A 25,488-nucleotide genomic window follows, 5' to 3' on the forward strand; every position below is an offset into this window, starting at 1 on the left:
TATTGTGCGTTCCATGAGCTTTCCAGCTGTTTTGCATGATTAGGATTCGGTAGCCGCTTACCTGACGATGGTCCTTTCCGGCTGGTTTCCACCGAACGGCTGACATGGATTATACTGATGATCTTTAACGTGCGTGTTTGATCTTCTGCTTGTGTATACACACGAAGGGGGTTCAGGCACAAGCAGGTCTGTACATATGTTGACCTGGGGGATCGAGGTCGGAAACAATCTCCAGGCGCCGTTACCGAGATTCGAACCCGGGACCCTCAGATTGAAAGTTCAACGCCTTAACCACTCGGCTATTGCGCCCGTCACTCACCTTCTGAGCAGAGTCAACGGATCAAAGTAGCAGTAAATGACGGGCTGGAACTGACTGTGCCGGTCGGGATGATTCCCTGAGAGTGCTTCCGGAGAGGTCCTGACAAGAAGATTTTTGCTCTCTGTCTGACTGTTTGTCTGTCTGTCTGTCTCTCTATCTATCTATCTATCTACTGTATCTATCTCTGTCTGTCTGCCACGGTCTGTCTTTCTCTCTCTCTCTCTCTGTCTGTCTGTCTCTCTCTCTATCTCTGTCTGTCTGTCTCTCTTACACTGTGTTATACTTGTAAATTATACATGTATTCAGTATAAAACATTTATTTGCGTATATGTTTGTGTGTCTCTTAGAACAACGGCAGATATGTAAGTAGGCCAAAGTGCTAATATCTTCGCCGTTGGAAAACAAAGATTCATTCATTCATTCATTCAGCTTCATTCATTCATTCTTTCTCTCTCTCTATCTCTCATTCTCCTCAGTCTACTGAACTATGTAGTGTTGTAAAATGGCATCATTGAATTACCATCCATGTATCCCTGATTATATATAATGTGCATGCTGTACTGATATAATGATCCCCCCTCCCCCTTTATACCATGTTACTGTTTCCCCTCCTGAGGGCTGGATAGGGGAAAAAAAGCATTGTCTTACTTTCTCAGAAAATAAAATTCATTGATTCAATTAATCTCTCTCTCTCTCTCTCTCTCTCTCTCTCTTTTAAGCGCTATTCACACCCTAGTAGTTACTTAAATGTCAAGGACAAGATGGCGTGGCCAAAAGATCATTGAAGACCGAACATAAGTCAAAACTAACTTTTAATTATACTTTCTAACAATGCTCATCAACAAAGCAATACTCGATCACCGAGTCAGTGCAATTATCGCCGACAATTCATCCATCGAGTCATCCACAAAATTCCCGGCGTCCCTGGAGTTCAGTTATTCACATTGTGGAGAAAAACAAAAACATCAGTAGTATATTTCTGAATAATGTAAATGATGAAGGTTATCCGTTGCAGCAGCAACAATAACAAAAAAAAAAAAAAGAGTATATAATAATTCACAGTGTAGTAACTAAAAGTAATACGATCACACACACACACACACACACACACACACACACACACATCCCAACCTGCACCTCTACTCAGCCCACCACCCCCACCCACCCCCTACAACACCCTCGACCACCTCTCCGATGCCAATGTATGGACGAGAACGAAGTGAGAGACAGTAGCCTCCCATGCTGAAACAATTACTTTTTACAACATTTTTTTGCCGTGCATTTAACACGTAAAAGAATCCTTCATTTTTGTTATGTCATAAAAAAAAAAGATTCAAAAACGTTCAGTTATGGAAACGGAGCAACGTACTTCAATATCTTTTCTTATCAATTTATGAATATTTTATATACACGTAAAGATACAACCGTTACTGCGATTAGTGTAACTTTAAATGAATACGTGTTGCACAGTTCAGGATCAGTGAGCTCTGTTTCTAGTTTTCTCCCATTATTTTTGAAAAAGCATAATTTTGGGTAGCGAATCTTAAATGATTTTGCTAAAAGACTAAACTTGTGAAAAAAGAGCTCATCTCGGTCTTGTTTTATACTATCTCATAGTACAATAAAAAATTATTTACAAAGCCGTCTTTCTTTGCTTCAAGTCCATTAAGGTTCCTCATTCACAGTATCTTTCTGATCTCAGTCATTTTTACCTACCCTGACGCCAACTCCGCTCTTCTTCTGACACTTGTGTGCTTAGGATCCCCCTGCTCGAACTAAAACGTATGGTCAAACCAGTTTTATATTCAAAGCCGCCTTTCTTTGGAATCATCTTCAGAAGCTTGGAAACACAAATTCTGCATAATTCACAACAAAAACGATTTCGGGACAGACAAAAGATTAATGAACAAGCAAAGCAAGGCTCACACTGAGAAAAGTATGAAATTCGGCATTTTCGTAAAACCCGTACAAAGTCTGAAGGTTATGTCCTTAAACTTGAAACTGCAGTCTGCTACAATGGACTTTAAAGTAACAGCTTGCTGCCAGAAACCAAATCTTCCCGATAACGTCAATGATTCCTCACTCCTGCAAGACAATAGTAATTTACAGGAGTTACGATTTGGACCTGGCAAAGACATTCAAAGTATAATAATGGCCAATCAAAACGTAGCAAGAAACTCCGAAAACCAGGCCCAGACACCGGTACTCAGTGACGCTTATCCTTCATCGACCTGGCCTTCAGTATTAGCCCTCACAGCTCCAGCCATGTTTAAGCAAACGATTTCGTAGAGCCAATACTCAAAAACAGTTGACACTCATGTCCCCAATCAACTCACTACAGCTGGTGCAACCATGTCCAGATTCATGCAGATTCTGACCAGATCCACGTCTTCTGTAAGAACCCCATTACAGATTGCCAAGCTGGGTGTCACTCTTTGGAACGAATCTGGCCAATGTGCAGGAGCAGTTTCAGTTTCAGTTGCTCAAGGAGGCGTCACTGCGTTCGGACAAACCATATACGCTACACCACATCTGCCAAGCAGATGCCTGACCAGCAGCGTAACCCAACGCGCTTAGTCAGGCCTTGAGAAAAACAAAAAAACAAAACAAAAAAAAAACCAACAAAAAACAACAACAGGGGAATAAATAATAGATAAGCTTACATAAATAAATAAATAAATAAATGAATAATAATTATAATATAGAAAAAGGTAGTAGTAATAATAATAGTAATACTAATAAAATGATTTAAAAAAAAAAAAAAAAAGACAACAATGGTGATAAATAAGCGAATAAATGTAAAACATGAAGACACACATTCACACCCACACCCACACATGCACAACAGAAATCCACCAAACATGCAGTTTCACAGATATGAAAGCACAGTCAAATACATATAAACGTACATGAGCTCCAACACACACACACACACACACACACATTACCTTGCACCTCCTCTACCCCCTCCTCCACACACTCATTTCTAGTCTACGCTCCTCTACCCCCCTCCTCCACACACTCATTTCTAGTCTACGTATCGCAGCTTCCACGGCACACACACACACACACACACACACACTCACACACACTAACACACACTCACAGAGATGAACACTTACTTGTACAAGCACACACACATACGCCCATATCTCCCACCCCCAACCCCACACACATATATACAAAGATACACACACACACACACACATATATACGTTCCAATATCCTGTTGCTCCCACAGTGTAGGCATGCATATACTCACATACCTCATCCTCTACCCCACCTCCCCCCGCACTCCCACCTCCTCACACACACACACACACACACACACACAGATCTCTCCTGACACTTGTGTACACTTACACTTACAGGAGCAGTCATTAGTTGATTGTGTGGAACCTGTTCTTCGTCCTGTCACCGACGGTATAACAGTGCAACACGTTCTGCAGGTGTCACTGAACGCAACAAGATAAGAGGGACTTATGCCTTTGTCACGTTTGACTGTGCAGTTACCATTTGGCAAAATGAACTTGTATATATATAGAGAGAGACAGAAAAGATCATGAGGGATTTCAAGTCAACAGCCAAGTTGTTGAAGCGTTAGACTTTCTATCTGAGGGTCCCAGGTTCGAATCTCGTTAACGGTGCCTTCTTGCATGGTGGAGATGTTTTCGATCGTCCACGTCAACATGTGCAGACATGCTCGTGCCTGAACCCCCTTGGTGTGTATACTACACACACAGAAGATCCTGTAATCCATGTCGGTGGGTTATGGTGACATGAAAATACCCAGCATGCATCAAACCACGACAGTGTCATCAACAAGTCGATGTTGATCGTGTAACAGAAAGAAGAACTGTCATTTCGTTGGTTTTCTTTGGCAAGGATACCATACCTTTACCATAAAAAAAATTTATGACTTATCGTTGCGTATACAGTAAGGCGACTGCAAAGTTCGTTGTTCTCAAAGTGCAATGAACAAACTATACCCCGGGGGAAATAAAAAACACTTTCTAAGGAAAGTATTTTTGCACGCCTGGCTAACAGCCCACGATTTGAAATGTCAATCATACCAACAGATTGAATTTTTGGGGTCCCAAGTTACCATTGTACTCATGTCCCCTTTATTCTCTGATCAGGCAGTGGAAATTCTTCAAGCCTGTTCAAAGATTCCAAAGGTGTCTATGCTTTCAAAATTTGTTGTGGAAATGTTTTAGCCAAATTGATACGAAATGATGAATGATGTTGTCTTTTTTTTTCTTTTTTTTTTATTCATAAGATATGTCTCACTATTTTTAGCCGTTATTCATCACTATTTTTTTCAAACATGAAAAAGCGAGACTACCCATTTCATTGGGTAAATTAATGATCACCCCTGACTTTCAGATGCCTCCAATCCCATCATAAAAAATGAATAGATAGATAAATGAAAAAAAAAAAAAAAGAAAAGAAAAAAAAAGAAGATAAAAAAAAGACGGGTAGTCAAAATCATGTTTATGAATAAACAAACTGAACAGCAGTTCCATGAGATTAAATCAAATGTGTATTATTTGGTTGGTTTTTGTTTGTTTGTAGGTTGTTGTTTTTCTTCTTCTCTTTTGAGTGGGGTGGGTGGGGGTGTTTAAACAAATCTTCTCCCTTGAAATGAATGTGTGTGTGTGTGTGTGTACAAGCACGTGCATGCGCACCAGCGCATGTGTGCATGCGTGTAGACGTACAGGTGTGTGCTTGCATGTTAGTATGACTGACGTGTGCGTGACTCTACAGGCCTGGTACATACAGATCCTCTAACAAGCATCAGAAAAAAAAAAACCCAGGTGGTTAGCGTTTATTTTTTTACACACAAACACACAGACGCTTTCCAGTGTAAAGCTTCAGTTGTTCACACAGTGTGTGTGTGTGTGTGTGTGTGTGTGCGTGCGTGCATGCGTGCGCATATGTGTGTGTGTGTGTGTGTGTGTGTGTGTATGTGTGCATGCGTGCATGTGTAAAACTGTCATTTTTCTGAAGTTACCCCCCAAAAAGCAGAGTACCATAAAGCAATAACAGGATTTAATATGATACTGATAATCATTTTGGATTTAGGGAAAATGACGAAACACAGAACACAATCGGATTCCATCCAATAAAGGAAACGACTATCGATCAAGAACTCAGTGAAAGGTAGCTTGATGGTGTTACACAAACTGAAACTATCAGTAACCACCTGATTTGCGTCAGTGGCCTTAATCTTCCACTTTAAACAAGATTGAGTGAAAGAATTGTTCCTTATTCCCGAGGGAATGATGGCAGTGAAGATACAGACACATACTGACTGCGTTCAACAATGCAGTTATCATGCTTTAAAAAGATAAATCCTAATCCAACATTATCTGTTTGCATTGTATTCTAATGTATTGCTCTGTACTGCATTGTATTCTATTACTTTTTGTCCCAACAGATTTTTGACTCACTTGTGTAAACAAAGTGAGTCTATGTTTTAACCTGGTGTTCGGTTGTCTGTGTGTGTGTGTGTGTGTGTGTGTCCGTGGTAAACTTTTAACATTGACATTTTCTCTGCAAATACTTTGTCAGTTGACACCAAATTTGGCATAAAAATAGGAAAAAATTCAGTTCTTTCCAGTCATCTTGTTTAAAATAATATTGCACCTCTGGGATGGGCACAAAAAAATTAAAAAAGAAGCCTAATTATATGCAAACTGCGTTTACTGTTATATTTATATTTTTTGTATTCTCTAAACTTGGCACTTTGACCTCTTATTCTGACACAACAACAAGAGGAGTCATTATTATCATTTTTTGTTCAAACAGGAACTTCTTTTGCTAAGCATGGAATTTTTATTTATTTTGCAAACGTTTTGGTGCAGATAGTAAAAAAGGGAAATTACTCTGTAATTAATGCTAGGGGACTTAATTTATCACAAGTAAGTCTTGTAGGCCTTGCCCATCTTGTTCAACATGTTTTTGCCTTGGAAATCCCCTTTGTTGCCGTGGGTTGTTTTACATGTGCGAAGTGCTTATTACACATGGGACTTCAGCATGGGACCAGACCACCCAACGGAAGGGGAGAAAATACTGGCAAGTGTGGGGTTCAAATCCGTGCGCCCAGATTCTCTCGCTTCCTAGGTGGAAGCGTTCCCGCTAGGCCATCACATAATCTCAATCCATGGGAATAGTCTATTAGTAAGAGTTAACGTTTAGTTTAGTTTTAGATAAAAAAAAAATTTTTTCATTCAATGTTTCCATTCAAAATTCCATACCATTATAGTATATTTTAAGAACTGAACTTTTACCAATTGAGAATGGGAAGACAGAGAGAGAGACAGAGAGAGACACACGGAGAGAGAGAGAGAGAGAGAGAGAGAGAGAGAACACACACACACATACACACGCACAGAGGATCACACGTGTATACGAAATATCTTTTTTTAAACTTTATTTGTTTCTTTTTTTCTCTTATTTGGTTTTTTTTCTTCTCTAATACATTTTTTGTTGTTGTACATACAACTCTATGGTTGTGTACAATTTGCTGTCAACACTAACAGTGTACGAATCTGCAAATGTGTATACATACAATAATATATAAAAAGGGTAAATTTACACAGAGACCTGGTTGAAAACATGCTGTCATTAATCACATTTCTTTACCCTTTACCCTCAATACTATCATCATGGGTAATGGCTCATACTAACCCACTGTTAAATAATCAATTTGCCACTGATGCATCTACTGTGACAATAAATTATTCAACAAACACCTTTCACACCAACACTAATCAGATAAATATAACAACAAGGGAAATAAATACAGCATATAAAAAAAATAACAAATATATATTGATCAACACGTAAGCAATAAACAAATAAATAAATGTTATAAACAATAACAAAAAATATTAATAAACAGAAATGTCATAACCTTTTTTTCACTTTAAATATGTAAATAATAAACTGTGTAAACAACAAAATAAACAAGGAAATAGGTAAACGATATAATTATATATAATATGTATAAAAAAAAAAAATAAAAAAAAAGAAGAAAAGAAAAAGAAAGTAAATTTCACTTACTTTCTTTCCTTCAACAAGTACAGTCAACAAAACGTGTACATAAATGTATGTTATAAAACAACATTTTTGAGAACAATGATTCCGTGATAGTGGCACCTGTTGTTGTTTTTTAAAAGATAATTTACTGTTCTTTATGTCTTTGTAGTGAGCTCACATGTGTGTAGGGATTTAACTTTTATGACCTTCACATTATCTTTGATCCTGTTGTCATTGCCAACATGTGTGTGTGTGTGTGTGTGTGTGTGTGTGTGTGTGTGTGTGTTCATATGTGGATGCGCTACTGTGAGCATTATTCATAAACATGTTCATGAGCATCTGTACCCAGTCTATGCAGATTTGTGCTGCTTCTGATAGAAATGGTGATGAAACACATTAAAAAAAAAAAAATCTGTTTTTAAATGATATGAAATCCAGTTTTGTCTTTGTTGCCATTGTGCTGCGATAAAAATGACGACAAAAAAAATGAATGAACATAATCTATTTGAAATGAATTAGTCTAGGAATGACTTGTGGAGGAACGCAAATTCCTTATTGTGCCCACTTTCTTTCATTGGGCTGCACTGAATCTATTCACAACATTTCAGTAACGCATAACACCAAAAGTATGCTGAACCTACAACAGATCCTGCTACCAAAAAGTTGACAGCTGATATAATACCTTTTGTTTTTTAAACATGTTAAGTCCATACGTGCACAGAAAAAGCAAAACAAATTCTGACGAAATCTGTCTTATAACATTATGAAATATCCACTTCCTTAAAAAAAAAAAAAACTGATGAAAAGCAAAAGATTGTGTGCATGATTGTTTCTGCTTGCCTGGAAAGTTTTAAACAGCTGTGTTAAATTAGAATTAATAAATAAATAAAACAAAACAACATGTGTCTGCTTGACTGACAGTGTTTTCATGCATACCTGAGTCACCAAAACAGATGAAGGCCACTCAGGGAGAGAAGAAAAACTGGATCAAATCCAGGAACATGAAGTAAGTAGTAAAGTCGACAAACACAAACATTTCACAAACTGACCACAAGTAACACACAAAAAAGCCTCAGTCATTCTGATTTTCGCTTTCAAGTTCTAGCTCCCCAAAACTTTCAATAACAAAACTGACAGATTGTTTTCATAATCTGTTGAAATTCATTTCATTCTTGGTTTCCCCTCTTTTTAATTAGAGTGAGGAGTTCTGTGTATTGTGAGCAATTTCCATCCAACTCACAAACATCAAGATGTTTCAGACGAACAAAGACGAACACACAGTCAACACATAATTTCAAGGTCATGGAATAAATCTCACGAATGATGGAACAGGAATTTTATAGCATGAGAATCTTGGGTTTTTTTTTTGGCTGCACAGTTTTAATCTTGAATGATGCTATTCAATTATGATCACAAAAATCCTTGCCTGTATTGATGCAGTATCAGATGAAAATAAAGAAATAAAGGTGGTGAAGAATTTGCTTGATATTCAAAACATCTGTCAAGGGAAATCCCATATTTGAATCTTGATAGCCAGCCATCTTAAGTTTGCTCTGTTTCATGATATTACTGTCAACTGTTTAAGGGCAGCTTGACTTCATCATGTGTTATCTCTCTCCCTGAACGTTGCTTATTTTAATTACATGAAAGAATTTGAAGAAAGTCCGTGCATCTACACAGGATTTCACACAAACAAATGAAGCTTTATTCCATGACCTTAACTGTCCCACCTCCAGTCTTACTTCTTTCTAGACACTGAGATATATTCCTTGTAAACTACAGTTGGAATTCGTTTCCAAGCTGTTTCTAATTCCGAACCAATAATTTTGCATGCTAAAAACTGAATCTAACCTAATGGATCTGACAAAAGGAAATATCTCAGTGTCTGCAAAAATAAATACTGAGCAACAATCTGGACAATTTCACATAATATGCTGATTTCTATCTATTAATATTATATTTTCTCCTTGTTATCACGTTGAGTGATCTGTTCAAAATATAAAGTTTGTAAATTTTGTATTCCTGGAGAAAAATACTATTCAGAATGCAAAGATGTTACATTAAAAAGAGTTCTTATACTTTTTTTTTTTTAAACTGCAAAACTGTAGAACTAATATCTATGAAGATCTATTTTTCCTTTTATATCCAGAATAAAATCTGCAATGCTAAAAGAGATTGCCAGTTGACTGAGTGCCTTGATCAACAGCTCAATTAAAACAATTGACATCGACAATGACATGTATGTACTGAATCTGAAGAGATGATTTCTCATTTTCCTGAGCACTCATTTGACCAAATCCTGCAATGAGAATCTCTTGATGTTTCACTTAACATTTCAACAAAGCACAATTTACTTCTGCTGAACACTCTTTCATACCATAGCGTACTTCTGAACAATACTCTTGATAGAAAATATGATGTTACATGATAACTCAACCCTTGTAAAATTTGAATCACTGGACACTCATCTATGTTTACACGACCACAAGTCCTCAACAGATGAGAGAAACACAGCTGGATGGCATTTCTATATTTACAAGCTATCAATAGGACAGCGCTCTTCCAAACAAATGAAACAATCAGAAATCTTTCTGCATTATGGCTGATGAAAAGTGAAAACGTTCCGACTTTACACGTCTGTCTTTTGGTTCGGGATGATCCTCCAAGCCTCCGACCATGCTGTTAAAAAGAGTTTAACAGTTTCTTTGCTTCCAAACAAGAAAGGCATCACCCTGACAAGTTCACGACAGAACTGTTCTCTCGGTCTCTTGTTTCAAGCCACACCCGTCGTACTCCAACAGTGTCCCATGTCCATGGGTCACTTGATCCATGCATGTACGACCTTTTGATTCAGAATATCTGAACCATCTGTTCAAAGAGGGTTTTCTCTTCTTTTTTTTTCTCTCCCTCTATGATCTCACAACTGTACCGGGCTTGTAAGAGACGTCAGTCAAGTCACTTTCCAGCCATCTTGGCCACAAGGATTTCCTTCATCTGTTTGGCGAGCCTTTCCAGCTCGGCCACACGCTTTTCCAAGCGAGCGTTGTCGACAATCAGGCGCTCCGCCTCTTCTTCCATGCCGGCAAACTTCTGCTTGCGGATCTCTCGCGAGCGCTTGGAGGCCACGTTGTTCTTCTCCCGTCTGCTGCGGGACCTGTCCTCCACTGGTGGGTCGATGACTGACATAGGAGGTGGAAGGAGTGGGCTCAGGGGTCAGGGTCGGGGTCAGGGTCAAGGTCGGGGCGGTGATGACAGGAGCAGGGGGGGCGAGGAAGACTTCATCGACTGAGGGCTCCTCCGTCGCAGTAGACACTCTTGGCCGCTTGCACGAGTAGTCGTGGTCGAGGTTTGGCGACACTAACGGTGTCAGACCAATGCTGGCGGTCAGCTGATCCAGGTCTGAGAGGATCCAGCCTCCATTTCGTCAAAGGTCCTCTTGCGGGACGTTGTCGTCGCCGTTGCTGTCGCCGTGGCATTTTTGGCCGTCTCGAAGACTGGGGCTGGTTCTTCCTCGTTCAACTGATCCAAGAATGTGTTCTGTTGAAAAACAAAAACCCGTTGATCACCTTTTAATGAAAAAACAAAAAGCTACAACAAACAAAATGCTGTAAATATGCATGTGCATATGATTTTCTGCATTAAACTTGTGTGTGTGTGTGTGGGTGTGTGTGTGTGTGTGTGTGTGCCAATTATGGATGTACATGATTCCTGTTACTCGAATTCCAAGAGCTCTCTGATGAGGCAGGTCTCAAGGCATATCCCGACTCTGCCTAGCAAAAGACAGACCTTACAAAAAGAGAGACAAAAAAAGAAAAAAAGAAAGACCCTAAAAACCTGAAGAACCAAACAAAACCCACAACAAAACATAGTCTAAACCCTAATGAAAATATATTCATTACAACTACCCCAACCCCCTCTCTATTTCTTAGTCTTGTTAATTTTTTTCTCTCTCTCTCTACACAATCTTTTCATTCCCTGACTATTCATTACAACAGACAAGCGCCTCCCCCCCCCCCCACCCCGTCCCCCAACCACTATCTCTCATTAATTTTTCTCTCTCTCTCTTTCTATAATCTTTTCGCTCCCTGACCTCCGACAGAAAAGCGGAGAGGTCGGTGAAGCTGTCCAGGCTGGCATCGCCGAGCGGGTCAAAGTCCCCCGCACCGATGCCACCCCCCAGGTCACTGAACATGTCCATGTCGAAGTCCGTGGTGTCCCAGGTCTCGGCCAGGAAGTCGTCGTGACCTACGAACCTTGTTCATCGACATGGACGGCCCGGGCAGGGTGGCAGGGGCAGCGGAGGCAGAAGTGTCGCTGGTGAACTCGGCCGAGTCACCAGCAACACCTGTTTTTGCAAAGACAGAAAGAAAAAAAAAAACCCCAAAAAACTATTATAACCCTCTGTTGGATTAAGCACTTCAGAGCCTGGTGGAAAAGCCAGTCAGAAAGTGCTGGTTCAAGTCATGAAATAGTATCCAAAACAATCCTATTTATAAGCCGCCTAAAACTGAGAAAATGGTCTGGAGATTATAGAAAACTTTTGGGTAAACTGTGTGAATGTTCAGCCTTCCAGAGTTACTTCCCTTCTTCCCATGACGACATCAGTAGAGTCACTTTGCATGTACATGATAACATATATTCTGAATATGTGTTATGCTTTGTGATGAAAAAACACAAGACACCTTGATGTACTGAATAAAAGACATGATAATATATATATTCTAAATATGTGTTATGCTTTGTGATGAAAAAACACAAGACACCTTGATGTTCTGAATAAAAGACATGATAATATATATATTCTAAATATGTGTTATGCTTTGTGATGAAAAAACACAAGACACCTTGATGTACTGAATAAAAGACACGATAATATATATATTCTAAATATGTGTTATGCTTTGTGATGAAAAAACACAAGACACCTTGATGTTCTGAATAAAAGACTGAAGAAGAGTAAAAGAACATGTGCAATGCGTTACTGCTATGGATATTAAACCTAGGGAAATAAATCATTGGAATTGGATAATCAGATCATTAATCCTTCTGTTTGTAATCAATATCTGTGTGATTTTACTTTTCTATATTTCATAAATTCATATCATGAAATGTGAAAATATGCTTTTCTGATTATCATGACAGATGAACAAAAATAAATGAGAATAGAAGTCCAAAATATGCAAAAAATATGCAGTTGAAATGTGGTGTGACAGCTCTTTACTTGTCTGTAAACACTGAATCATTTTTTAATCATAATTTTTTTTAATCAATTTTTTTCAGCATAACTGGAAAAAAAAAAAAATCCAAAAAAAAACCCCCCAAAAAATCAAAAAGCACATTTTATTCAATACCTTTTAAAAATCCAATCTGAAAGTCACCTCAAGTTACTCTTTTGTTTTCAAGTTTGTCTGTAGATCACTTTTATGCTGTAAATGATTATGTCTGGGAAAACAACCATCAAAGGTGATACTGAATACTGTGAAGACATGCCTTTGCTGAAATAAAATGATTCACTATATCTTTTTTACCACTAACAGAAAAAACAACAAGAAGACAAATGTGTCCAAATTAGTGAAGTATATTCTCTGTAATTCCTGTTGTTGGACTGAAGGCTTTAATGATGTGGACCAATTCAAGTTAAGCTAAAAAAAAAATTAATTAAATATACTGGCGATTGCAATCAGTGATGAAATCCTCTGAAACTTAGAAGCCACACCCCCTTCGACCAACTGCGCATGCGGCCGGTGGCTAAAAATAGACAGTAACGACATCATTTGGCGACCTTCGCCATGCTTCGCGGATTAACCCAGTTCGGGGTCACATGGGAGATAACACCACCCACGTGACGGCCTGACGACAACGGGAAAACATTCCACAACACGATTCGACCAACTTCAACAATTAACATCAACTTATGCTGAATCGGCGCGATAACAGCTCATTTAACTCACAACACAACAAAACACACAATAATTTCTTTCTGTCTAGATATAATCTCGAAAATAAATTCTCACGAGAATGCTATCCGAGGACAAAAAACAACTGACGTGGTCACTTATCAATCGAGACCGCCATTGTGATCGATCATATCCGACATTTTTAAAACTAACGATTCTGATTCCTTTCTCAAAAAATTAACAACTTACCTGTGTTAAATAGGCCACTCGTCATCCGTAGAGAACGTAGTGTAAGGCTGGATGCCGTGGGGGCCTGCCGTTTTATCCTGCTGCGCGTTTTCCCCCGCGATATCCAGCCAGTCGACCAGCTCGTCCAGTGAGGTGGGGACACCGTCGCCAAACACCTCGTCACTACCGCCTGGTACAAATCCAAAATCGTTCTCTCCCTCAAACATCGTGCTCAAATCCAATCGCTGAGTTAAACCCCTGGGTTCTATCGTGGTTGGGTCGCCGATTCCTCTTTTAAGGTTGTTCGGTTGCGTAGTTGGTTTGGACGGTTCCGGGTCTTGGTCCGTGTTGTCTTGTTTCTTTGGATTTTCCACTCGCGGCCTGTAGGCTTTGAAAGCCAAACGCTCCGACGGTGTCCCTCTTACCTGCTGAAAAAAGAAACTAGAATATTACATTATGAATTTTGATTCACTTGAATCTTTACATGTAAGCTGTCAGGCTACGCCTCTACAAAAGCACAAGATGATGAAATAGACGACACAAATCTACGAGATAACAGATCAACGTGAATGTTGTCACGTACAAAGACAAGATTCCATGTTTAGCATTTTAAACTGGTCTAACAGAAGTTTGTTGTCACAAAATTTGAATCACTGGCCCATCATTATCGTAACTGGAAATAGTTAAAGGCATGAGACCTACCTGTTCTTGTTCTTTCTTCCTTTCTCTACATTTGTGCTTTCCGACTGCTGGAGCTCAGCAGTTTTATTAAGTGGTGCAATATCCTGTTCTAATTTTAGAATCTTAGTTCCTCTTATCCAATGAAACTGCTTAGATTTGACAGCATTGCTAAGTTTAGAAGAAGACAATTGACGTCATATTTAGCCAATGGAAAAAACGATTTATATTGTTTCAGAAAACGGAATACGAAGTAAACAAGAATGTTTGTGCACAGTACGTAAAACATTCCTCAAAGAGTATTTTCACTAATTACATTCATGCGGTTAGGGCTTCGATCTAAATATTTTGCGATAAACAATAAAAGAAATCGCCCAAACTGTAATGGTCACAAAATACAATATATGCCACAGAGTTGTCATATGTGATCCAGTAGAGTGACAAAAATAGCGTCAGGAAGCGGTTCAAGTTGGTTGAAGTACAAACCTTGAAATTACAGCAACAACAAAAGCAACAAGATTCACATATACATACATAAAACACAGCAGCCGAAAACGAAACTAGAAAGATTTCTGCTGTGACCAATCAGACGAAGCCTTGCTTCCAAAACAACCTGGATTTCATCCGGGCGTGTAAACCCATGCGGCCATTTTGTCCAATCCATCAATAAAGCTGTTCGCAGTTGATGTTTTTATGCTGTGCGTAACAGTGAACCTGCTAGCATGCATTTACACTCTGCAGTGAACTGTGGTGGAAATATATGTCGCATCTAAGACTGTGGCGCATTGCTAACATACCTTGCTTCAGTGATCGGTATTCTTACATGTTTGCATCAGCTGGAGAAAATGACACTTCAGAAAGATCATCACCGCGGACTGTTTTTTCTTTCGATTGTTTTTATTCTGCTTCCTCAAAATTGTAAGTACTGAGTGCCTTCGGCTTTGACTTACAAGTTATAACTTATCTAACATCGATATAAAAGAAGAGTATTTTGAGAATGACTTAAACCGGAATGGTTGGACGTGATGATTAGCTATCATCACAACCATCAGATCAGTATGTCGTGGATCAGGTCATGTCTTTCGATTTCTCCGCCCCCTCCCGGTCCCACCGCACCCGATTCTTCCCACCCTACACCTACCCACCCGTATAAACTTGTCCTGATCATGCAATATTTCCTGCCCCTCCCATTCTCCCCCTTCTCACCGATCCTACACGAATTTTGACAAAAGCATAAAATAATGAACTGGTTTGCGGTGTTCACCCTGACCCACATTCGGCCTCGATTTTCTCATTTTATGGGTCATTTCCGAGTTATATGGGTCAGTCATTTCATTTCATCAAGCACACTGGAATGTACTTTAAGTTCAGTTTTTACACATTGAAAAAGATATATACGTAGGTTTTAAAACTAAAGTAAAGATTAACTGGTACCTAGACGGGCGCAATAGCCGAGTGGATTTAGCGTTGGAGAATCAGGGTAACGGCCTGGTGGGTAAAGGGTAGAGATTTTTCCAATCTCCCAGGTCAACATATGTGCAGACCTGCTAGTGCCTGAACCCCCTTCGTGTGTATACGCACGCAGAAGATCAAATACGCACATTAAAGATCCTGTAACCCATGTCAGCGTTCAGTGGGTTATGGAGACCCGAAAATACCCAGCATGCATGAACCAGAGTCATCGGCAAGTCAGTGTTGGTCATGGAACATAAAGAAGAAAGAAGACCTGAGACAAAACATGAAATAGTATCAATACACTTATACAGACTGACAGACTATACCAAATGGAGAAAGTTTATAAAAACTGTGGGTTGTAAAATAAGACGCACTTTTGATTAAAGGTGTAGATTTCAGATCATAGGTCTGTCTTCAGGGACTGTGCTAGTTGGAAATGACAGTAGAGGTAAAAGAAAAGGATAAGAAGACTGTATTACAGTAGAAGGAGGCAAGTATGAACAGAGAAGTGAGTAGATATTCAGAGGGGGTGGGAGAAGATCCAGAATGGGAGGGAAGGTGGTGGAGAATAGAATGGAGTGGTTGGGGAAAAAAAGAAGAAAAAAAAGGGGAGGGGGATGGGGGGTTTAGAGGTGGGGGTGGGGGGTGGGAGGATGGGAAAGGAAAGGTAATGGAAAAGCATTTAGTGGTTAGAAAAGAGGGGTGAGGGTGGAGGACAGAGTACAATTGACATTAACTGCCATGAGTGATTTATGAATTTTTACAATAAGCAGTATTATAATTAACTATTTACAGTTATTTACAGTGGCTCCAGTAACTGTGTAAACATCTCATTTTTCCACTCACATGAACTGATGAAGTGATACATGCACACACACACACACACACACACACACACACACACACATACTTGCAGACATGATTGAATGATAATATTTGAATAATATTTTCAGGGGAAATCTGTGCAAGCTGTAGCTCCTGCTTATCACCCATGAAGTTTGTATATCTTGCTGGAATAAATTGATTTATATTTTACTGCCTCAGTGTTTAACTTTTAAGAACCACATTAAACAGGAAAAAAAAAACTTAGTGCAAATGACTTGAAATTATATTTAATGAAAGAGTTGGTAAACAACGACGACAAACTATTATTGTATAAACAAAAGAACTACCAACGAAACCTTATGAATATTTTTTTTTCACTTGGAATAAACTTATAAAGCCTCCAGGGTTAGTCCATAATAAAGAACAGACTAAACTGAGCAGCTGAACTGAAATGACTTCGTTATGTGGCATGTGCATACAAACTGTATATAAGCATTCTACCTCACACGCAAAAGATATATATCAGTCATTCTTAGGCCCATAGACATATTTAATTCAGTTTGTTGATATTACTTGGATAGTATATCATGGTACATGATGCTGAGCCTTGTATATTCCAGTCTAACTTGTAGAATGTTGATACTATTCAAAGAATCAGACTAGTTTTCGAAAAAAGTGAAATTTAGACAAGAATAGCTGTCCATTTACTTCACAATTGTATTGAGCTTGATTATATATATTACTTATTTTTAATGCATTCAAATAACTTTTTTTTTCTTTTTCTTTTTTTGTCTGAAATAGTGGCCTTCCCACCAAAGCAAGACAGACCTCCTGCAGCGAACAACAACAACAAAAATGACCATTTGGAGCCTGACGTCCTCACGACCCAGTGTGAGGAGTACAACAACAAAGTGTGCGACCCCGTGACGAATGAGTGCAAGGCGGTGAGGGGCGTGGTCACCTGCCTGCCCCCTTCCACCCCTTCTGGCCGGAACTACTGCTACGCCACCTGGATGAACACCTCCAGTGGGTTCCAGTTTGTTATGAAGGGCTGCTGGATGAACGACAACAACTGCCGGGGCAAGAAGCGGTGCCAGCAGCACCACCCGGCGCGGGACGTCTACTTCTGCTGCTGCGAGGGGGACCTGTGCAACCAGAACATCAGCTTCCACAACCAGGTGCTGAGCCTGAGCGACCTGTACTTTTCGCGGCGGGGCGTGGGGGGCAGGGTTGGAAGGGGAGGAGGAGGGAGGGAAGGGGTGGTGGGGACCACCACGCTTCTGCCCCCTGTGGTGAAGGACATGACCCAGACGACCAAGGCCATCCTGTTCTCCATCGTCCCCATTGTGGTGGCGACGGTGATTGTGGTGGCCGTGTTCTTCCTGTGGAAGGTATGGGTGTTTTTTGTTGTTGTTTTTTTTTTTAAGATCTAAATCCTTGTTGAGTTCTGAAAGCCTGCATGGTCATACTCATATATATATATATATATATATATATCTTTCTTACCCCTCTTTCTTTACCCCACTCCTCTCCTTTATGTCTGACTCCAAGTCTGTAGTTAACTTTTTGTTGAAAAGATGGTCAGGTGACAGTTTTTATTTTATTTTATAGATACCACGTATAAGACTAAACTACTTATCAAATGGATCAATGTGTGTTTGTATGTGTGTGTGTGTGCATATGATTATGAATCAATGTGCATGTGTGAGCGCATGAAAAATATTCTGTGAGTGTGTGTGTGTGTGTATTCTTGTGCGTCACATTTGCTGAGTGTGACTTGTGTATCATTCTGATAAGTTGTAGATTATTAATACTAATAGTGCATAGGTAACTTAATACTTTGATAGATTCATGGTATTAATAATAGCTAATTTATAAGGTAACACACATTCATGACTATTTCAGTATTTGTTTATTCGTCAGTCATGATTGACATTTAGTGTGCCATTCTTGATTTATTTTGTTTTTTAAATATATTCATAATTTGAAGGAAAAAAAGCCATATGCATGCAGTTCATGATTGCATCAACACACAATTTATGATTGCTTTGACAACAGACTGAATGTGTGTGTGTGTGTATGTGTGTGTGTCACTGTGTGTGTGTGTGTGTGTGTTTTTTGAACAACTTTCACAAGCACAAGACAAATGGACATTAACAGTTTCTACAAATTTGATACACACATGCAGGTGTGCATGCTTATGCACACACACGCATATGCACACACACACGCATGCATGCATGCACACACACACATGTACACGCACACACACACACACACACACACACACACACACACACACAGAGTCTCTCTCTCTCACTCACACATACACACAGTCACACACACACACACACAGTCTCTCTTGTCACACACACACACACACACACACACACAAAACTGTTTTTGCAGCTGGAGCAAGGAGTGTCTCTGCCTTGATTTTCATAATAAATATGCCCAGTGGTATTAATGCCCTGTTGTTGAAAACTCCTGACAAAGCTTTCCTGCAGTAGAACAATGATGTTGAAATGCTGACAATGACTGAATGAGTGTTTGACAGACACACAATGAGCCATCACTTTCCCCTGGTAGAAACTTGAGTGCAGAAAGTCAATTGACGTGCTGACTAACGACCAGGTGTCCTTTGTTATTTTTACCCCAGCTTTAGTTTTCTTCTTTATTTTTATTTTTTGATTAGCACTAGTAGCAGTAGTACAACTCCTGCTTCAGAGCGTATGGTTTTTATCCACTTTAAACTCAAGAGTGGAGAAAGACTATTATTTTGACTACCTTTACTCTAGGGGGAAATTACTTTTTAAATTGTTGATGGGTGTGAATGTGTGCAGACTTAGATGGGGTGTGAATGTGTGCAGACTTAGATGGGGTGTGAATATGTGCAGACTTTGAGTTAGATGTATGGATGCATGAACTGTCCAGGTACCCTCCTGTCAGAACATGCAGACATGCACTGTTTTAGTTTTAGTGTGGATAATAGCTTAATACATGTATACATACATGTGTATGTATATACTATATAGTTTAATACATGTATATGTGTGGATGCATGTATACACATAATATACACAGTCCAGTTGCATAAATGTAGTATTTACACACACACACACACACACACACACACACACACACACACACAGAGTAACACACACACACACACACACACACACAGAGTGACACTCTCTCTCTCTGTGTCTCAGGGAGGGGGGTTTGGGGGGGATGGGGGGGGTTCTGATTTTTTTCTGCTGCTGTTGAAGTGAAAATGCTTGAAATTATCAAATTCAGTGGTTTTATTTTTTTTCCTGATTTCTTCTTTCTTTCCAGGGCTACAGCTGTTCACTGATTGTATACTTGTACAACTGTGCTTTTAGGTGTTATAATCTCAACAGGTAGGCAACCACACTCCATTTTCTCCATATTTGTACACTTGGGCTTTTAGTTTTACATGCTTTTAGTTTTAGGTGTGTAACCCTGCTGTGTAGGCAGCCACACTGTGGGAGAGTTCTGATTTGATTTATTTCTGCTGCCGTTGTTTTCAGCGTCACCGACGAAACTTCTACACGGGCCACCAGCAGCTGCCCACCATTGAGCCTGGGTATGTCACCACCCCGTCCCCGTCGTCACTGAACCTGGACCTGGTGGAGAGGGTGGAGGTTCGGGCCCGGGGCCGCTTCGGCTGCGTGTGGAAGGCCAGGCTGGGCCCCGAGGTGGTGGCCCTGAAAGTCTTCCCCCTGCAGGACAAGCAGTCATGGGTGACAGAGCAGGAGATCTACGGCCTGCCACAGATGTTGCACGAGAATGTTTTGAGGTAGGGGGTCGGGGAGGGGGTGTGGGAGGGTGTGTTTGTTGCGAGGTTGAGAGAGAGAGAGAGAGTGAGTGTGTGGAAGGTGTGTTGAGGAGGTAGATGCATATGGATGTGTGTGTGTGTCTGTATGTGTGTGCGTGCATGTCTGAACTTGTATGTTTGAACTTGTATGTTTGAACTTGTTTGTTGGACTTAGAGCATGGAAGTTGAATGGCGCCTTCATAACGTTTGAAGTAGAATTTTTCTTTCTTTTCATTGGTTTTGAATTCTATTCAACTGATACAGTGTCTTGTTCCTTGCAGGTTTATCGCCAGCGAAAAGCGGGGCGACAATCTGAACACGGAGTTCTGGCTCCTGACGGAGTTCCATGAGAATGGGTCTCTGTACGATTACCTGAAGGGCCACGTGCTCACCTGGGCACAGCTGTGCAAGATTTCTGAAACCATGGCCTGTGGACTGGCTTTCTTACATGATGAAATCCCCGCCACAAACACTCAGGTGAGTGTAACCCCAGAACCAGGAGGTAAAAGGTTAACCCACTCAACCCTGGGGAGTTTACAGAGCCTCTGCAGACTTCCATGCCATATTGATGCAGAAATGACACGGGAAATATGCTGTTTTTACCTCACTGTAGAAGTTAGATAATAATGATGATGATATTTATAATTTTAATTGTTATAATCAGAAATTAGATCTTTTCTTGGTAACTAGTTTAAGCTTAAGTACAAATTTGTTTGAACGCAGTGATGCCTCCTGTGATAAACTGAAACTGTTGTTTGTTTATTTGTTTATATAGATGTCTCGCTATAGCATATATTCTTGAAGCTGTGTGTGCTTTACAATAGCGCTAAGAGCATTCACTCAAGCACTTCCACCTAAACAAACTTACACAATTTGGAAATGAAGAGAGGACAGTTAAAAGAGATCATCATGCCACCATCATCTCTCTTCCCTTTCCTCAGGGTTCCAAGCCTGCCATTGCCCATCGTGACTTCAAGTCAAAGAATGTGCTGTTGAAGGGAGACCTGAGCGCCTGTGTGGCCGACTTTGGCCTGGCCATCAAGTTCGAGCCCGGCAAAAGCCCGGGGGAGACGCATGGACTGGTAGGTGTTGTTTCTTTGTATTGTATTACTCTTTTTTTTGTTGTCACAACAGATTTCTCTGTATGAAGTTCCGGCTGCTCTACCCCAGGGAGAGCATGTCGCGACACTGAGAGCACCACCCTTTTTTGTTGTATTTTTTTCCTGCCTGCAAATTTGTTTGTTTTCCTATCGAAGTGGATTTTTCTACAGAATTTTGCCAGGGACAACCCTTTTGTTGCTGTGGGTTCTTTTACATGCGCTAAGTGCATGCTGCACAAGGGATCTCGGTTTCTTGTCTCATCCGAATGACTAGCGTTCAGACCACCACTCAAGGTCCAGTGGAGGGGGAGAAAATACTGGCAACTATGGGATTTGAACCAGTACGCTCAGATTCTCTTGCGTCCCATGTGGATGCGTGACGTCAAGGCCATTGCGCCACTCTGGAACTCTGTATGTATATGTGTGTGTGTGTGTCTCTGTATGTATGTGTGTGTGTGTGTTCATTTGTTCGTTCGTTTGTTCTCTTGTTTGACATCTATCCACAGTTCTGATTTCAGACGAAAATTCATCCATTTTCCCACCCTGCCCATGCCTCTCTTTCTGAATTTGCTTTACACACACACACAAAAAAAGTATGAACAAGATAAAACAGCAAACTAACTACTCAGCCAATAAAATTACAACAGAGAGCCAATGGAGCTCCTTGGTCAGTCAGTTTCCTGTTCCGCAGGAATGTTGGCTGCAGCTGTCAAGCTTTGTTACGATTTGAAACACGGACCGTTTAACACGACACCTCAATCAGTTGATGTCAGCACAAGTCGCCAGTGATGGTGAACCATCTAGTTGACTAAAAGTCGCCTATGGAGGTGAAAGTGTCAGAGAAAATGCAGTAAATTTGGTAACACCAAATTTATCAGACAAAATATGATACTGTTTCAAACTGTGTATGTAACAACGATGATATGCTTTTATTCATTTCACTTTTCAGTCAGTTCACTGTTTGTATTGTATAGTCTCTCTATCAATTTATCAATCTATCATTATATCAATCTATCTATATCTATCTGTCTGTTTATCCATCTATATATCTGTCTGTCTGTCTGTCTCACTATGTATATAATACTAAGAAATTAAAACGGCCTTCACAAGATGAACAAAAAAAAATCTGTCTTTCTGTCTCTCTCTCACTCTCACCCTCACTCTCTCTCTCTCCCCATATATATATATATATCCCCTTTCTCTCTCCCCCTCTCTCTCTCTCTCTCTCTCTCTCTCTCTATATATATATATATATATAAAATACTAAAAAAAACCCCAAAAACCAGGCCTTCACAAAATGAACTTAAAAAAACCAACAACATGTGTGCAGGTGGGGACCAGGCGCTACATGGCGCCGGAGGTGCTGGAGGGCGCCATCTGCTTCAATCGGGACGCCTTCCTTCGCATCGACATGTACGCCTGTGGGCTGGTCCTCTGGGAGCTGCTGACACGCTGCAACGCCGCCGAAGGTGAGAATCTTGACCCGGTTTGTAGCGAAACAGAGCTGGAATGAGGCAGGTGTTAGTGATAGTGGCTGCAGAAGATCTAGTGGCTTAAGAAAGAAAGAAAAAAAACACATTCGTTGTATGGAGAAAGAAAATCTAATTCAAACTTAAAATGTAATTTGTAACTTTTTCTGTCATGTAAAGCGCCCTGAGCTCTTGAAGAGAAAAGGGAATAGGAATGTACATCATTATTATCATTATTATTTTTGTTGATACAACTCCAGGGCTCGTCAGGGAAAACTGTACTGAATGGTTCATATAATTAGTAACTTTTTCTTTCATGTAAAGTGCCCTCAGCTCTTCAAGAGAAAAGGCACCTTTCGAATGTACATTATCATTATTATTATTATTATTAATACTGTTATTATTAATACAATGTTGTGTGACTGCAGGGCCGGTCGGGGAGTACCAGCTGCCGTTTGAGTCAGCGGAGGAGGTGGGGCCTCACCCGTCGTTAGAAGTCATGCAGGACTGGGTGGTGACGCGCAAGAAGAGACCCCCCATCCACGAGCACTGGAAACGCCATCCTGTATGTGTGTGTGGGGGTGTGGATGGTTGGGGGGTGGTGGGGCACGGGAGTGGGGGAGTCGGAGGCTCTGTGTGTGTGTGTGTGTGTGTGTGTGTGTGGAGGGTTAAGGTTTATTTGTGTGTGTGTGTGTGTGTGTGGAAGGGAGGGAAAGGGAGAAACACATTTATTTGTATATCTATATGTGCGAGTGTGTGTGTGTGTGTGTGTGTGTGGAGGGGGAAGAGGAAAAGAGGGGTGGTATTTACCTGTATGTGTAGGAGTGTGAGGTATCTGTGTGCGTGTGTGTGTGCGTGCGTGCACGAAGGGGGGGGGGGGAAGAAAAGAGGGGTGATATTTACTTGTAGGAGTATGAGATTGCGTGTGTGTGTGTGTGTGTATACAGAATCGTATTTTCATTTCGCTGTACCAACTTTACTTGTCATCATACCCCCTCCTCCCCCCCCAATGCCCCCTCTACAGGACATGGCCAGCCTGGTGTCCACAGTGGAGGAGTGCTGGGACCAGGACGCGGAGGCACGGCTGTCGGCGGGCTGCGTGCAGGAGCGCGTGGCCTCGCTGTCCCGCTGCCTCAGTCTGTCAGGGGTCACCACCTGCACCCCGCCGGCGCCCTCTGTCCTTCCCCCCACCCCCGCCACCCTCACCGCCCCCGCCCCCGCCCCTGTCCCTGTCCCTGTCCCTCCGCAGCAGCAGCCACCCTCCTCGCCGACACCGATTCCGGTCGGCGGCCAGAGCCCGTGTCATCATCGGGATTCGGAGTTGTGTTCTTCCACAATGTCCTCCTCAGACCTACCTCCCAAAGAGGGCAGCACTTGTTGACAGTGGGGGGTCTGAGGTTCTTGTCGGAGAGCATTTGGGGTGGGGGTGGGGTGGCTGTTTGGGTGGAGTGTGGTCGACCTAGTTTTGGAGAGCCCCGCTGTCATCAAGAGCAGAACATCTTTGGGGCTGGGGGGGTGCACGCTGTTTGGTCGAGTGCGGTTGAGCTAGTTTTTTTTTTAGAGCTCTGATGTCGTTGAGAGAATAACACATTGGGGTGGGTGGCAGTCGCCTGAGTTTTGTACCTGGTTGTTGAGAGCCTCTGTGGAGAGCAGAACCAGGGGCTGCTGCCGTCAGGTTAAGCGTGGACCTAGTTCTTTAAGAGGTAGTTGTAATGAAATTTGTAGAAAAAAGAAAAAGTTTCCCACCTCTCTCACTGTTTCTTTGTCTCTCTCTCTCTCTCCTCTGTATTTGGCAGAGGTGTAGGGGGAATGGTTTGTGAAGGTGCCTCGCTGCGGGGGGAGCTTTGTTTCCAAGATTGACAGAGCTTTGTTTCAGAGATCAGTGGAGCTGTTTCGCTTAAGTTTTTGGAAGAAAACATGCTGCACGCGATGGCTGTTGGATATATTGAGAAACGGTTGATCAAGGGAACAATAGAAGTGCTAGGGTGTGTGTGTACTGCAAGCTATTCACAGCAAGAACAGCATTTAACCCAGTGATAGAAGTGCTCGAGGCATGTGTTTTGCCAGATATTCACTGCACTAACAGCATTACACCCCCAACAAAACTTTTTGTGCCAAACAGACAACAAGAGTTCAGAGACTAGAGAGAAGGAGTGGAAAAAAAAAAAATCCTATGTTAGTGTTTATGCATATCTGGACAGCTGGGTGCCTCAAAACAGTAGTTTTTTTTGGGGGGGGTGGGGGTGGGGAGGGGGGGGAGAAACACACAGTAGGGAAGAGAGGAGGAAATCAGCGGACGACTGAAGGCGACATCAAAGGACGAAGTGCCAGTTTTCCCTCTCTCTCCCTCCTCTCGGGTCTCGGGTATCGAGGACTGCTCGTTGGCTGTCTTGTTTTCAATACCTGATGCATCGGGAACGTACAGAATACATTGAACAAACAGCTGCCAGGCTTGAGTAGTCAAGACAGACAGGTAAACTGATCATGACAAACGTTCTGTTGTGTTGACCGTGTTGTTGTTGTGTGTCTTTTACGTGATCGGAGAGAAGAAAGCAAGCGTGAAATGTATGTAAACACATGTTTGCTGAGAACGCAAACATAGTACTTCTCAGTACTGTGAACTGTAGTACTGGGA

At 41.1% G+C, this 25,488-nt stretch overlaps 2 protein-coding genes and 2 long non-coding RNA genes across 4 annotated transcripts in view; 2 read left to right on the forward strand and 2 right to left on the reverse strand.

Annotated features, from left to right (window-relative positions):
- LOC143276458 (uncharacterized) overlaps positions 1-25,488 on the forward strand; it is a 471,243-nt gene that overhangs the window by 46,541 nt on the left and 399,214 nt on the right. The window lies entirely within an intron of this gene.
- LOC143276584 (uncharacterized) lies at positions 10,253-10,549 on the reverse strand. The gene has a single exon (XM_076581182.1). It carries the CDS (start codon positions 10,547-10,549, stop codon positions 10,319-10,321), a length of 231 nt encoding a protein of 76 aa, XP_076437297.1. The 3' UTR covers positions 10,253-10,318.
- LOC143276583 (uncharacterized) lies at positions 10,740-14,280 on the reverse strand. The gene is made up of 4 exons (XR_013053594.1): positions 14,191-14,280; positions 13,510-13,916; positions 11,454-11,708; positions 10,740-10,900 (listed from the first exon to the last, which is right to left on the reverse strand). It is a non-coding gene; the product is annotated as an uncharacterized LOC143276583 (long non-coding RNA).
- Positions 14,850-25,015, forward strand: LOC143276611 (activin receptor type-2A-like). Its single transcript, XM_076581221.1, has 8 exons — positions 14,850-15,084; positions 17,248-17,837; positions 19,998-20,266; positions 20,566-20,761; positions 21,226-21,366; positions 22,715-22,853; positions 23,282-23,418; positions 23,878-25,015. The coding sequence occupies exons 1-8, from the start codon at positions 15,012-15,014 to the stop codon at positions 24,232-24,234; spliced, it is 1,902 nt and encodes a 633-aa protein (XP_076437336.1). The 5' UTR covers positions 14,850-15,011; the 3' UTR covers positions 24,235-25,015.

This window comes from Babylonia areolata, chromosome 32 (genome assembly GCF_041734735.1).
Source record: "Babylonia areolata isolate BAREFJ2019XMU chromosome 32, ASM4173473v1, whole genome shotgun sequence".
NCBI lineage: Eukaryota > Metazoa > Mollusca > Gastropoda > Neogastropoda > Buccinidae > Babylonia > Babylonia areolata.

Excerpts from the sequence above, each read along its gene's own strand:
- LOC143276584 (XM_076581182.1), bottom strand. The coding sequence starts at position 10,549 with ATGTCAGTCATCGACCCACCAGTGGAGGACAGGTCCCGCAGCAGACGG.
- LOC143276611 (XM_076581221.1), top strand. The coding sequence starts at position 15,012 with ATGACACTTCAGAAAGATCATCACCGCGGACTGTTTTTTCTTTCGATT. Across the intron at positions 17,838-19,997 it reads CCGTGTTCTTCCTGTGGAAG|CGTCACCGACGAAACTTCTA; the intron begins GTATGGGTGTTT and ends CGTTGTTTTCAG. Across the intron at positions 20,762-21,225 it reads TCCCCGCCACAAACACTCAG|GGTTCCAAGCCTGCCATTGC; the intron begins GTGAGTGTAACC and ends CCCTTTCCTCAG.